At 36.5% G+C, this 16,484-nt stretch overlaps 1 protein-coding gene and 1 non-coding gene across 2 annotated transcripts; one reads left to right on the top strand and one right to left on the bottom strand.

Moving 5' to 3' along the window:
* Window positions 1-1,118: 1,118 nt before the first annotated feature.
* LOC131171187 (uncharacterized) lies at window positions 1,119-2,885 on the bottom strand. The gene is made up of 2 exons (XM_058130655.1): window positions 2,310-2,885; window positions 1,119-1,601 (listed from the first exon to the last, which is right to left on the bottom strand). The coding sequence occupies exons 1-2, from the start codon at window positions 2,883-2,885 to the stop codon at window positions 1,119-1,121; spliced, it is 1,059 nt and encodes a 352-aa protein (XP_057986638.1).
* A 6,028-nt stretch (window positions 2,886-8,913) lies between these two features.
* Window positions 8,914-9,020, top strand: LOC131171693 (small nucleolar RNA R71). The gene has a single exon (XR_009142351.1). It is a non-coding gene; the product is annotated as a small nucleolar RNA R71 (small nucleolar RNA).
* The last annotated feature ends 7,464 nt before the right edge of the window (window positions 9,021-16,484 follow it).

Genomic DNA, 16,484 nt, shown 5'->3' on the forward strand with positions numbered 1-16,484 from the left:
CTTCTAAGAATTAGGTAAAAATTTATTTATTTATATTTTTTTATGTATGCATGATTCTAAAATCAATGCAAAAATTAAATATAAATAAAAAAGTGAAATAAAAACTATACATAATCTATATGATATCTATATGCAAGTTTATATATTTACATGGTGTAGGTGTATGGTGTATGTGAACTAAGTAACTAAGTATAAATGAAATGCAATTTAAGTAATGTAAATAAAAAGGATTAAAAATTTTTGCAAAGATTTTGCCCTTCCCCAAACTCAAATGAGGCAATGTCCTCATTGGCTTAATCGACGTGGCAGAAATATCAATGAAATCAATAAATGATAACTTGGAGAGATATAAACTAAGAAAGAGTGGAGCAGAGTTACCATGTAGAACGTACATGCCTAGTGGTGAACGATTAGAATATGTACATGAGGCATGTGAATTATAAGTATTGGGAGCATGAGGCATGTTAATCAAAAAGCATGAGGCGTGTTGAAGTAAAGGTAAATTAGCATGCCCTGTGCCAACTGCTAAGGAACTGATATGGGGTATCAACATGGGGCATGTCATGCTCCATGAAAATTTCGGTGGGTTTCAAAACTTTTGAAAATTTTAGGGAATGCAAATAGCTCATAGGAGAGCATAACCCTTAACATGAGGCATGGCAAAAGGAAGCAGTGTCAACATGTGGCAGATGAATGTCGAGAAGTTACCATAGAGGCTGAATTGTCAAGGCTAAGAGAAGAGCAGTTGCTGTATTGTCAATAATTCAGTTATATGACTATTAAAAGGCAATATCAGTAATGCTATTACAATAGCCGATAGAAACTGAAATTAAAGAAAATGATCAATTCAATAGAAATCTGGATAACAAAGATAGTGCAAGTATCACAGTAAAAGAAACTAAGGCAGCTAGCAACAATGAACAAGCCAACGTAAGATTCATGAAACAAACAAAATTAAAAGAAACAAAAATTAAATCATTTACAAATAGATAAAACATATGAAAGTTCCAATAACTAGGAAATTAACAGTTGAAAAATAAAGTAAATTGACCAATGTGCACAATTAAAAGCTAAAGTTTCAGAAACTAACTGAAATTAACAAAAACAAAATTCTAAAACTAAACAACTGGTTGGTCTTCTTCATTGGTGGATGGCACTGGCTCATTTGATGCTGCAGGTGCTTGCTCATTGGATTTCTCAGAAGCAGTATCCAGGTTTTCTACCATAGCCTTCATCTCTTTAAAAATGTCTTGGCCTCTTTTGTACAGCTGGTTAAAAGAGGCTGTCAGCTTGTTGTAAATGTCAATCATTTCTTTGTCATGAATTTTCTGTTTTTTCCTGAATGAAGAAAACTTCTTTTTAATCTTTTTCTCAAGCTTGGCTTGATTCTGACTAAGAGTATCAACCTTAGCTTCTAAAGCTTTTAAAGCAACCACAATATCAGAATTAGCATCAGAAATAGGCTGCTGTGCTGCACTCATTCTGTCAATTTTTGCTTCCAAATCTTTAAGAAAAACAAGTAAGTCCGATTGTCCAGTAGTAGGTGGGTGTGAGCTAGAAGGACCAGTATCAGTATGCTGTCCTATACCCTGTGATTGCTGCTACTCTGTACTCTCATGTCTCCAATTTACCAACACATAAACATCTCCCCTCTTTACACAAATTTTCATTTGATTCATAATAGTTATATCTAGAAAAGACTGGCCAACCATAGACAGCATAGCATACTAGTCAGGGTTAAAACCAAATGATTTGGCAATTACAGTCACCTTCCCTCCAATAACTATACTACCAGCTAAATACTTAGAGACTATACGTTCCATATGTGAGCAAAGAAAATAAGCACCGTTTATTTTTTTCTTCTCTTTCATGCACCATAAAAAGAATAAATCATTCTTTCCTACAACCCCATCACTGTGCCCTCTACCTAGTATAGTGTAAGACATGAATCTTTACAAGTATCTCAGAGCAGGGTCTTGAATAGCTGAGGCCTTAGCAGAACTAGGGTTGTAGTATTTCCCATATAGTGCAATGGACTTCCAAAATGTAGGGGGGTCATAAATAGTCCTTTGCCACTCTATCACTTTTGCTCCATCATTACAAAAACTAAATAAGGCATTCACTTAAACAGTGTCAAATTCTCTGTCCTAACCCAAACACCTAACGGAAATGGTGTCCCTATGGTTACTTTTCATAGGTTGGAAGTCCAATTGCAATGAGCTTAAAAACTCAATTATCAATTCCCTAGAAGTAGGTTCTTGAATCCTAGCAAAATCACTTCAACCTATATTTTCCAAATATTCACTAACAGATTCATAAAGCCCTATCTCCCTGAGACTGTGTTCATCAATGTACTTGGTAGCTAAAATTTTCTTTTTAGCAAGGGCCTCATACTTTTTCATCATTTCAAATTCCCTAAAAGTCCATGGGTAAGATGAGTTTACCTGATTTCCAGATTGAGGGATAGCCGGAGCAGTTTGAGACACTGTTGGTGAATGATGCAGGGGCGATTGGACCCTAATTGGAGCAGAAGAAACCTGCGGTGAGATAGAATTTTGGGCAGCAGAGCGGGTTCTGGCACTAACGGGTCCTGGGGAAACAACTCTAGGCTGTTTCGGTGAAGCAGAGGAGTGGAGAACTAGTTTCTTTCTTTTTCGTGTCTCATATACAGCTGAAGGGGCGAATTTGGTGTGTTTTTGGGAGGGAGGTGTGGTGTCTTGGGTAGCATTGTTGGGATTAGGGGTGGAATGAGAGGAATGGCAAGGTGGAGAACTAGGGTTCGGATTGGGAATTTGGGGATTTGGGGACGAAATGGGTGTTTCAGGTTGAGCATTGGGTGGTGTAGGGTTTGGTGTTGGGGTTGAAGAATTACTATTAGCAGCCATTTTTATGGCTCTCAGCTTGGGTATGTGGGTTGAAAGCTATTTGGTGCGCACCATGGAAGGAACAGTGAAAGCTTAGGTCGTGCAGCTGATGAGATGAAATAAGATAAAATGGCTAGGGTAAAGGTTTAAGTGGTGATATACCTAGTGTCTAACATGAGGCATGTTAAGAATAGTGAGGGGTGACATGCCTTGTGTGATTTGGTGTAAGATGAATAACATGAGGCATGTTGGAATAAAAGGGAAAAATGACATGCACCATGTTATTGTACATGAAGTGCTACATGAGGCATGTGAGACCCCTTGAAACTCTCGGCAGGTTTTACATTTTTAGCAATTTAAAGTGCCAAGAACAGGTTTTGGTGGTGACACTGCCCCCAGCATACATCATGTTGAACCTAGTGTTAAATGACCTAATAAAAAACCCAGAAATGTGATCCTAAACACACTAAAACCAAACCCAAAACACAATTTGCACAGAAATTTCACTCAAAATTCAATTGAAACCCAATTAATCGCCAAGAACAATTAAAATCTATCAATCCACCAAATACAAACTAAAACATTATTCAAGTAATATTCATATTAACAATCACACCACAAGGAATAACACCCAAATTTAACCCTAAACTCATCATTAAAAATTCATGAACAAGGAATAAAATTCTGCTGCAGACACTGTTCAGGTGATTAAATTTCTGCAGAATTGTATTATGAAATTTCACAAAATATACAATGGCAAATATGTCGATCTCAGTGCACTATATCAAAATTAATTACCCAAAAAGTAAAATTAAAAGCATGTTGCTATTGATTACCATGAAAGTTCCTATATTTCTCACTAATTTCCTCAAAATGCTGCAACTAAAATGGCCTTTCACTCCACCATGTTGCTGTAATCAGACATAAAGCTTAAATTAGCTCAGATTTGACTTTGTTAAAAACAATATGCATCATGGAAGACAAATATGAGGTTCAACAACTTCCTAGGCATTAATTCTTTCAATTCAGCATACACATTTGCTTGAAAATCTCCACCAACCTATAGAAAGAAATTTTAATGTCAAATTTGAGTTCAATGGGATATAAGATGAAACAAAATAAAAGAAAAATTAAGTATAAGGAAAAATTTTGGGGTGCCTCCTAAAGAGTGTTAATTTTTGGTCATTAGCTTGACCCTCTTTAATTCAGTAAATTGGTGGATCATCAAGGAAACAACTTGTTCCCTTCTCAATGGGCTAGCTTGTGATATAAATCTTGAGCCTTTGACCATTAACTTTAAAAAGACTAGAATTTTCACTCCAAATATCCACAGCTCCATGTGGATAAACTTTGATGACCTTGAAAGGATCAGACCATCTTGATTTCAACTTTCCAGAAAAGAGTCTAAGTCTAGAATTATACAATAAAACCATATCAGCCTCTTTAAACTCCTTTCTTTTAATATACTTATCATGCCAAAATCTAGTCCTTTCCTTAAAAATCCTAGCATTCTCATATGCATCCAACCTTATCTCTTCAAGTTCATTTAATTGAAGTAACCTTTTCTCTCTAGCATTGTTTAAGTCAAAATTCAAAGTTCGGATTGCTCAATATGCTTTGTGCTCCAACTCAACTAGCAAATGACATGATTTCCCATAGACTAGCTTAAAAGGTGCAGTTCTAATGGGTGTCTTGTAAGCTGTCCTATACGCCCATAATGCATCATCTAGCCTCAATGACCAATCCTTCCTTGAGTGATTAACAATTTTTTCCAGAATTCTCTTCAATTCCCTATTAGATACTTCAACTTGCCCACTAGTCTGAGAATGATAAGGTGTAGCTACTTTATGAGTAATCCCATATTTCTTCAAAAGATTTTCAAACTGTTTATTGCAGAAATGAGATCCACCATCACTGATTATAGCTATTGGAGCTCCAAATCTAGTGAAAATAAACTTTTTCAAAAATTTCACTACTATTCTTGCATCATTTGTAGGGGAAGCAATGGCCTCAACCCATTTAGACACATAATCCACACCTACCAAAATGTACTTATTCCCAAAAGATAATGGGAATGGTCCCATGAAATCTGTGCCCCAAACATCAAATAACTCAATCTCTAAAATTCCTTGTTGTGGCATTTCATTTTTCCTTGAAATATTCCCCACTCTTTGACATCTATCACATCTCAAAATAAATTCTCTCACAATTTTAAACATGTTTGGCCAATAGAATCCAGGTTGAAGTATTTTACCCACTGTTTTATCCACACTAAAATGACCTACATAATCAAAAGAATGACAGTGCTCTAAAATGTTTCCTATTTCCTCTTTAGGCACGCATCTTCTAACTAGGCCATCATTACATCTCTTGAATAACAATGGATCCTCCCATGTATAAAATTTCACATCATGCGAAAATTTCGTTTTCTGTTGATAGCTCAAATCTGGTGGGAGAACTCCACATGACAGGTAATTGACAAAATCTGCAAACCATGGCAATGCAGCAACAACAACTAGCAATTGCTCATTCAAGAAAAACTCAACAATTGGCAATTCCTCTTCATTTCCATCCTTACTCTCATACTTAATCCTTGATAGATAGTCCGCCACAACATTTTCAGCTCCCTTTTTATCTTTAATTTGTAAGTCAAACTGCTATAGCAATAGAATCCATCTTATCAGTCTTGGCTTTGCTTCTTTTTTATTCATCAAATATCTTATGGCGGCATGGTCTGTATAGACAATCACTTTCGATCCAACCAGGTATGATCTGAACTTTTCCACAGCAAATACCACAGGTAAAAATTCTTTCTCAGTGGTGGCATAATTTACTTGAGCATCATCTAGAGTTTTGCTAGCATAATAGATTGCATAAGACCTCTTCTCTATTTTTTGACCAAGTACAGCTCCCACAGAAAAATCACTAGCATCACACATAATCTCAAATGGAAATGACCAATCCGGAGGTTGCATAATAGGGGCTATTGTTAGAGCTTCCTTCAACCTATTAAAAGAATCAAAACAAGCATGGTCAAAATTAAAAGGAACATCATGATTTAACAAATTTCTAAGAGGTTTAGCAATTTTTGAAAAATCCTTTATAAATCACCGGTAAAACCCAGCATGCCCAAGAAAACTTCTAATTCCTTTCACTGAAGTTGTTGGAGGCATCTTCTCAATCACTTATGCTTTGGCCTTGTCCACTTCAATTCCTCAATGTGATACCAAATGTCCAAGAACAATGCCTTCTTGCACCATAAAATGACATTTCTCCCAATTTAGCACCAAATCTGTTTCTTTACATCTTTTAAGCACTTTAGAGAGGTTAGATAGACAATTATCAAATGAAAAACCATATATAGAAAAATCATCCATGAAAACTTCCACAATTTCCTCAATAAAATCAGAGAAAATGACCATCATACACCGCTAAAAAGTAGCTGATGCATTACATAAGCCAAAAGGCATCCTTCATATGCAAATGTGCCATATGGACATGTGAATGTGGTTTTCTCTTGATCACTAGGATGTATTGGGATTTGGAAAAAACCAGAATACCCATCCAAATAACAAAAATATGAATGTTTTGCTAACCCCTCTAACATTTGATCAATAAAAGGCAAGGGAAAATGGTCTTTCCTAGTGGCACTATTAAGCTTCCTGTAATCTATACACATCCTCCACCCTATGACAATTCTAGCAGGTATCAACTCATTATTTTCATTTTTCACAATGGTCACACCTCCTTTCTTAGGAACTGCATGAACTGGGCTAACCCAACTACTATCAGAAATAGGATAAATGATCCCAGCTTCAAGCAGTTTCAAGACTTCTTTCTTCACCACCTCTTTCATATTAGGATTTAACCTTCTTTGATGTTCTATGGTAGCTTTAAAATTATCCTCTAAAAGAATCCTATGCATGCACAAGGTAGGGTTTATACCCTTTATGTCATCAATGGTGTACCCAATGACTTTTCTATGTGCTCTTAACTCTCTCAGCAATTTTTCAACTTGTACATCACTCAAATTTGCATTAATAATGACAGAATAAGTTGAATTAGGTCCAAGAAAAGCATACCTTAATGTAGATGGAAGTGGTTTGAGGTCTACCTGTGGTGCGTCCTTCTTATCTAGCAAAGATAGGTGTGCAACTTCATATTTCAATTCTTCAACTTGCAAAACTTGATCTCCTACAACTTCTTGAGTAGCTTCCAAAATTTGAGCAAAAGCTGCAACTTCAGTATTTTCATCCTTTGTTGTTCTACTATGTACCAAATAATTCTCCAAAGGGTCCTCACGATATCTTTTCTTAAATTCTGCTTCCATAATCTCATAAATAACATCCACCCTTAAACAAGGATCAACTCCATGATGTTTCTTCAAAGTCTGATTCAAATTAAATTCCACCTCCTCTTCTCTAACTTTTAATGTCAATCTACCATTCTTTACATCAATTATAGCCCCTGCTGTGGCTAAAAATGGCCTTCCCAAGATGATAGGTATGTGAATATCCTCTTCCATTTCAAGAACCACAAAATCCACAGGAATGAAAAATTTTCTAACTTTTAAGGGCACATTCTCTAAAATTCCCACTGGATATTTGATGGATCTATTAGCTAGTTGCAAAGAAATGGTGGTAGGCTTCAAATCTCCTGCCTTCAGCTTTTCACAAATGGAGAGTGGCATCAAACTTACACTAGCTCCAAGATCACACAATGCCTTTCCAATACTAGTATCCCCAATGTGACAAGGAATAGAGAAACTTCCTGGATCCTTCAGTTTTGGTGGAAGTTTATTCTGTAAGAGAGCAATACACTCTTCTGTTTATGCCACAGTTTCATAATCTTCTAATCTCCTCTTGTTTGACAAAATATCTTTCAGGAATTTAGCATATGAGGGCATTTGAGAAATTACGTCTGTAAATGGAATGTTGATGTATAATTTCTTCAAAACTTCCAAAAATTTTCCAAATTGCTTATCTAGCTTTGCTTTCTGAAACCTCTGAGGATATGGCAATGGTGGCTTATATGGTGGAGGCACATACTTTTCCTCTTCTTCTTTTTCAATTTCCTTCTTCTTGTTTGCTTCCTCATTAACTTCATCATGATTCGGAATATATTCATTTTTATCTTCATCTTCTTTCTTCTTTTCCTCTTCTACCTCATCTTTCTCTTCTTCTCCCACATTTTTCCCACTCCTTAGGATCACTGCCTTGCAATGTTCTCTAGGATTCTCTGGTTGACTTGGAAGTTTCCCTTGTGCTTTGCTAAAAGAGCTTGCTTGTTGAGCTATTTGGTTTTCCAACATCCTGTTACGAGTGGCAAGCTGGTCTATCCTTGAATTTAATTGTTGAATCATTTCTCCTTATTTTTGTTGAGCAGTTAAGAAATTCTCCATCATAGACTTTAAAATTGAATCTTGGTCTGAAGACTGAACTGGTGGTTGTGGAATAGGTGCATTTTGATTCCTTTGTGGTGGAAATCCAGGTGATACTCTATTTTGCTGAAAATTCTGCTGCTGTTGCTGGAAATTAGGAGGTTGTTGATAATTTTGTTGCTACCCTTGTTGACCTCCCCAAGAAAAGTTAGGGTGGTTCCTCCATGCTGGATTATATGTAGCAGAAAAAGGATTACCAACTGGTTTTTGATTGTAACAAAATCAACTTGCTCATTTCCAAACTCTCACCCAAAGGAAGGAAAATCATTGATACAATGAATATTTCCCACACCAACATGTTCTGTATGACTAGTCCTCCAATTGATGAGTCAACCTTCATGCTTAACTTATCCATTTTTCTCGTCAAAGCATCAAATTTGGCATTGAACATACTCATGGCATCTAATTCATATACACTTGCTGGTGGCTTCTTCATTTCATTTCTTTCACAGCTCCATTGATAATTGTTGTAAGCAATTTTATCCAATGCTGAATAAGCTTCATCTTCTGACTTCTCCATAAGATCACCTCCTGAAGATGCATCAATTATACTTTTAATTGTTGGAGAAACACCATTGTAGAAAATGTTGAACTAGCATCCATTTAGGGATTCCATGATGTGGACATCTCCTTTGAAGATCCTTATATCTCTCCCAAGCTTCATAGAGACTCTCATCATCCCTTGGTCTGAAAGAAGTTAATTCATTTCTCAATTTTGTAGTCTTGCTAAGAGGAAAGTATTGAGCCAAGAAAGCTTATGACAACTCATCCCAAGTAGTTATTGAACCCGGAGGTAACGAATGCAACCACTCCCTAGCACGATCCTTCAAAGAAAAAGGAAATAATCTCAATCGGATGGGATCATCTGACACTCCATTTATCTTTAGCATGTCACTAATCTTAAGAAAATGTGCAAGGTGCACATGTGGACTCTCAGTAGGATCTCCCCCAAACTTTGATTGTTGAACCATTTGACAAAGTGAGGGCTTCAACTCAAAGTTATTTACTTCCACTCTAGGCCTTGTAATACTCGGTCTAAAATCTCTAAAACTAGTAAAAGCATGATCCTTAATTGATCTGTTGTTGTTGTTTGCCATAGCTTCTATCACTTGTTGCTCTTGCTATATTTGAATTCTGAGTTCAGCTTTTCTTCTTCTAAACTCTGCTCTTAAAGCTTTAGCTGTCTTTTCAATCTCAGGATCAAAAATTAAATCAATTTCTGCACTTTTGATTCTTCTCATATAAAAGATACGTACCTGAAAAATCAAAAAAAAGGAAAATCTCAAAGTATAATGATAAAGAAAAGAAATTAAAATAAAAAATAAAATACCCAAATTAACCAAACAATCAATAGTCTAATATCAAACAAAAGAAATCCCCGGTAATGGCGCCAAAAACTTGATTGCGTACTCCGCAAGTATACGGGTCATTCAAGTAGTAAAGAAAAGATATCATCCCACAGAGATTTATTGTTTTAGTACCAAACTATAAAAGTTATGATTATTTGGGCTATCAATAATTTGTGTCAAAAATAGAGTAAGAGATGCAGCAAATTAAATTGAGAAAAATAAGGAAATTATAATGAATAAAGAAATTAAAATTCTAAGCACTATACTAATTTACTAAAATTTCAGCAAGTAACAAAAGATTTAATTAATTAATGGTAAAAATTGATTCCAGAGTTGAGGTTCATGAAGTAAATTTCATTGGGATTTGGATAGGCAAAGCCAAGATTAAGGGAAATATAAGTTTGAAGAAAGTTGATTCTGATTTCCTTTAATTTCTCTTTCAAGCAAACTAAATAGTGTTTTAAAGGAAACTAAACCCTATTCTCATGCGATGTTTAATTACCCAAAACTCTTTAAGCATTTTAATCAACTTGAAATTCCTTTTAACCCACTAGTTTATTTCTAACACTAGGTGATTAAGTTCATTATCTTGATTATCTATCATAAATTTTCACCTCTCGGTCCTTCAATCTAAGATTAAGAATCAAACCCAAAGGGTACCAACAATGGGTATGTAAATAAGCACACAAGATAAGAATCAAAGCTTATATACATTAAAATCTGGTTAAAACCAGTCCAAATCCACAAATAAAACTTAAATCATTACACCCAACTCTGAAATGTTAAGTATCTACTTACTCATGCTTGTATTTAGAAGTAGAAAATATGAAATAGAGCAAGAAAACATGAAAATAAAACTAAAAATAAGAGAACCCAGAAGAAGAAGATCCAAATCTTTGAAAATGGAAGCTGGAAAACGTCACTCTGCAGGTGTTCTTCCTCTTAGAAATGGCGTGATTCCCTATTTCCTTTCTCTTTTGATTTTTCACTCTCTTTCTCCTTTTTCCTTTTTTGGTAAAAATAAGAATATGATGCTTATATATCCCCTCAAGGTTTGCCCTAAAAATAGTCTTTAAAGGGATAAAAACAAAAAGGTGTAAAAAGTGTGAAAAGAGAATTTTTTTCATGTCAGCAAATCTGCCAGCGCCATCCCATATGCCTCATGTTGATTCAAGTTATTTTCAACATGTCTCATGTTGATTCAGAGGAGGAGCCTTTAGATTCTGCATGACAAGCTACACAGGGCATGTGGGATTCCTTGAAACTTTTGATGCATTTTGTTCCAAAATCTCTATTTACACGACCCGCCACACGGGGCATGTTAAAGCCCATGAAACTTTCGGCCTGCTTTGTTCCAAAATCTCTGTTTACACGACCCGCCACACGGGGCATGTTAAAGCCCATGAAACTTTTGGCCTGTTTTGTTCCAAAATCTCTGTTTACACGACCCAGTGTGAATTTACATGCCTCATGTGGATTCCTGCTGGCTAACTCTTATATCTTCACACGGCCCTCAACACGGGGCATGTTGAGGCCCTTGAAAGTCTCGACTGGTCTTCTTCTTTAAGCAAATTTTCTTCATTTTTCACACCACTTTAGGTTTCCAAATCACTTTAAATTTCTTCTATATGGACTTTTTTTGCCTTTGAACCTTATTAAAACCTATCAAAAACATTAAAATTCCAAAAATTAAATATAATGAAACTAAAATTAACAAATTAACTAAAATAGGCATTAAAAGAATAAAATTACTAAACTAAAAAGGCAAAATGGATGCAAAACTATCCTAAAATATCTATATAAAATGGGTTTATCAATTTTCGAGGTTCGGAATTAAGGTAATGGAAGTATGATTTAATGATTGAGGAGATGCTTTACTATTCAAAATAGACAGAACTTTATTTTCCTCATCGGTACGTACAATATGCCAAAAGGAAAGAAAGAAAACGGGAGCCATGCCATCAGGCCCTAGAGCCTTGGAAGGATGCATTTGTTTAATTGCACAATGGATTTCTTTTCTGGTGAAGGGTCTAGTGAGTTCAGTGTTCATCTCCACAGATACTTTATTCTCTATTGAGTCCAAGACATCTAAATAGTCTGATGGGAGACTGGTTAAGAAAAGGTTGTCTAAAGTATTGAGTCAGAACATACTCAATATCCTTTTCTTTCTCTACAACCAACCCGAATCATTTTTAATTAATTCAATTTTATTTCTCCTTCTTCTCTGGTTGGCTTTAGAGTAAAAAAGGCAAAAAAAAAAAGTATTTTTGTCACCTTTTTTCAATCACTAAATTCTAGAACGTTGTGCCCACATCTCTTCTTCCCTACACATTAATTCCCTTAGCCCTTTTTTTTATATATATATTTCCTTCTGCTCCTTTATCTTTTAAACAGATTCGAACCCCTCTTGTAACCATTTTAACCCTTATTTGCAATCAACCATATGCCTAGATACACTTCAACACTAGGCTTTCTCCCATTCCTTCAATGCAATACTACACATTCTAATTCTACCTTCCACATCACACCCACTCGAACTAATACCCTAAGTTTTCTAGAATTCTTTAATGACCTTATAACATAACCCATCCCGAATCCACATATGTCCAAATCAGAATGGCTAAGGCTTTAGCCTATTATCACTTCTTTTATGGTACCATTTGATTTGAATTACACAATGATCCAAACCTTGTCTTAACAAATGAACAACCTCAAAATCTGGAAATAAGCTCACCCAATCTACATTAGCAACAAAACGGTTAATTCGCTCTTGAATATTTTCATTCCCCGTCGCTACTACTCCATGTATATTTCAATCCTTGAAACCCAAATCATCAAACTTAAACAAATCCAAAGCTTTGTGACAATCATCCATCCTCTGTTGATCATGCAACACTCCTCCACTCTTCTCATCTAAAAATAAAATTTCATTAAAATCCCCTCCGCATAACTAAGGCAATGAACAACGATTTTTTAACAAATCATTAGCTCCCAAGTTTAGACTTTTAAAGCTTCCTTTGCCCCTCCATATATACTAATGAAACGCTAGGATGAGTTTACAATAACATCAATATGATATAGAGAAAAAGACAATAATTGGACTTGCACCTCTAACTTCCACAGTAAACACAAGCCACCTTTCCTACCTCTATTCTATCACAACCAACTTCAATATTGTTCTTGAAATCTAATTTTTCATGAACCTTCATCATTTTTGTTGGTTCCAATTTTATCTCCATTAAGAATAGCATTTAGGGATCTTCACGCTTTATTATCTTTTTAAAAAAACAAGTTGTAGGTGGCTTTCCAAGCCCTCTACAATTACAATGTATGGCACTCATAGCGACCGGCAGGACTCAAAGTAGTCTCCGCCGATAACATATCATAGTCTTGAAATATAAATAAATGAATAATATTTAAATAAATATATAAATAAAATTAATTTAAAAAATATAAAATAATTATAAAATTATGAAAATTCACTCAATACATATACATTTACTTGTTAAAATTCATTCATATTTATATATTCATTCATTATCAAATTTATTTTATATAAAATAACTAATTTATCATATAATATATCGAGATACGATGATTCCACCTTATTATAAATATCACTTTGGTGGTTGTCGAATCCGCCAGAAATTTAATTAACTGAAATCACCAGTTATGAAATATTTTCTACAATAAGTGGTAAATCCAGGTCGAATCCTAGAGACTGAATTATTAAATTTCTTGCACTTGTGTGTAATGAAAAACGAAAGAAACAAAGATTGGGGGGGGGGGGGGGTTTGTAACACAAAATTAGAAGAAATCAGAAATTTAAGAACTAAATATGAAAATATCAATTTAAACAAACTTCAGTCCCAGATAAATCGCATTCCAATGCATTGATTTGATCATAGACAAAAGAAATACAATTATATCTTATTGAATACTTAACGTAAATTTACCAAACAGCGAGGTAAACCCCTGACTTCCCTATACTCATCAATTCGAGCCCAGCACTCTTATTGACTCTAATTATTAACTGAGTTGGTATTAAGCAATCCTCCTTAAATTAATAACTGCTTTAAGAAAAGGAAGTAGTTAAGCTGAACAACAATTTATGAAGCATAAATCATTTAATCCACCTTATTGTTTCCTTAGGTTATTATTGAAAACTTGGATCATAATCAATAAAACCTAATTGCTACTCATGTTCAATCTTACATAATAATTACGGATTATGAAGATGAACTAGCAATTGATCAAATCAAACAATTAACTAATAGGCTTTTTTAGAAAATCATTCAACAGATTAAAAACATTTAAATTAGAAAACAATAGATATTCAAAAAGAAATAAATTAAATTAAGAACCTAGTCTCACAAATCAAGCAAAAGAACTTGAATCCCTTGAACTGAATTAAAAACTTAGCCACTCATGTTCATGGCTTACAGAAAAATAAAGGAAAAACAGAAATCTAAAACTATGGATGAGAATGGAGAATGAAGGTGTTGGAGACGTCTGAATTGGGATGCCCTTAGCTGCTGCCCAAAGACGTATTTATAGTCAAAAACCTAACCCCAAAGATAGGAACCAAACCAAACTAGGAAAGGTTTTGAAATTCAAGATGTAGATTTTCAGCCTGCATTCACGTTTTTGGAATCAAGGTAGATTTTCAGCAACTTTCTTTCCGAATCTGCCTCGCCCTCTTCAGGAAAGTTGTAGCCCTATTTCTTAGCTTTCCAACGGGTACTCATGGACCCAAATATGAGGTCTACAGCCCAATTTATAGCTGAAAAACCGAGACTAGTTCAGTCAGATGGTCCAGCCCATTATGATGGGAGTAATGGGAGTAAAATTAAATATAAAAACACATTAAAAACTCTAAATGTTGTCGACACCATATTTTGGCCGATCCCCAAAATTAATAAAACTTTGAACCCGATCCCTGGTACTAAGTCCCCTCTGGACAGCTAGTTACATTCCCGATCCCTCTTTGATAGGCAGTCACAATTCTGACCTCTCCTCGCAAAGACTTGAATCAATGCTAAGTCCTCACATTCATTAAAGCCTCGCCGATCTCTCAAAATCATTTACCGACCTCTCAAATCCGTTGTCGAATTTCCGGACCTGTCAAGAATATTCCTGATCTCTGTTGATAAATAAAATGAACTGGCACTAGATCTTTTCCTACCAGTTTTATTGCCAACCTCCTTTCCGAAAGTTTAAGAGCTAAAGCTTTGGTTTGATTTAATGAGGATTCCGATCTTAAGTGTTCGAGTTAAATTTTCAATCAAGTCCCGTTTAGCATTTCTCTCCCACCGATCTCATGCTTATTGTGCTTTTCGGGCTTTTATACTTAGATTAATAATTGCATTTAGTTCATGTTTCGCTATGCTCATACAATCAAATACTTAGGCAATTCAAAGATTTTCCAATCACATCCATTCATTGAACAAAAGAGATATTCCATTTCATTTCACTTTTTGTACAAGCTATTCAGCTGGAGGATCACCCCCAGCTTGATTTACATTTTGCTCACTCTCTCTCTCACCCTCGGCTTCCTCCTCGCTGTCCTCCTCGTTGCCTTCAGGAGCCACATCGGCCATCCAAGAGAAGTCTTCTTCTGGGTAACGCTTTTGGAGCGCGGCCAAGAGATCCCTATGAGCATTCACGTAGGCCTCGGCTATTCCTGTCACCATCTCTTCATCCCTCTCCTTAAGTTCCCTATCTTTCTCCTTAAGCTCCTCATCCTTCGCCTTGAGCTCCTCTATGAGTTGGGCGACCTGAGCAGCTTCGTTGGCATGAAGCGCTTGGACCTCTCCGAGGGCCCGATCCCTTTCCTCCAGGACACGAGTGCTCGGCCAGCTCGTCTTCATGGTACTACGCCCTTCCCTCGACTTGAGATATATAATCCGGGCGGATGAGAGTTGGGATCGGAGGAAGCCACTCGATTCTTCTTGCCGACCTCCTTACCCAGACGCTGAATCTTTTCCCGAACCATGGTCTGGTTCACCAGACACTCCACGTTTAGGCTCATGGTTCGAGTCAAGATATCATCGAGACCATTCCGGGATAGCCTGTCCCGATCCTCCTGAAAGAAGATGGTAGACCCCAGGACTTTGGCAAAATCGGGGTTCTCCCTGACAGTCCGGTTATTCTTCAAGCAGTCGCTTAGTATTTGAGCGCCACGAGAAGAGGTCCTCCCAGAAGCTTGAGTAGGCCCCCCTTCAGTGCTTGGAATAATTGAGAGAGGCGGAGGCTGCTCTTCCGATCTAGGAGGAGATCTGACAGCCTCAGCGGTCGGTGGACCCGAAGGTTGAGGAGGGTCTCTTTGTATCTCCCCAGGTTCGTGACCGGGTGTTTGTAGTCGTTCCGAACGCTTTATCTCCTTTATCTTCCGAGAAATCTCTCTCTCCTTCTTCCGCTTCCTAGAACCATCACCACCCGCCATACCTGCACAAAGAAAAGGTTAGTGAGATCGCTAAGGTCGTGAGAACTGAGATATAGAAAATACCGATGCCGAGGTTAGAGAGCGGAAGTTCGCGGTCTTGGCGATGGCGGTGAAACGATCCAATGGTGCAGCTCGGCAGTCACCGCATCCAAACAAGAATACTTTTTAGTGGCAGCCTCACTCTTCAAATCCATCACTATTAGGCTTTCATCTTGGCTCAGGGTAATGTGGTTCGGAAGCAAGGGTCCCTGGTACCACCAGCTGCGGGGGAAGTCCTCAAAGCAGCTCGGATCTTTGCTCCTCACAATGAAGAAACGATTCTTCCAATTCTTAAGAGACGAGGGCAGATCGGAAAAGAGCCATAGCGAGGCTTACTGAAAGAACCA

This window comes from Hevea brasiliensis, chromosome 12, assembly GCF_030052815.1.
Source record: "Hevea brasiliensis isolate MT/VB/25A 57/8 chromosome 12, ASM3005281v1, whole genome shotgun sequence".
Lineage (NCBI taxonomy): Eukaryota > Viridiplantae > Streptophyta > Magnoliopsida > Malpighiales > Euphorbiaceae > Hevea > Hevea brasiliensis.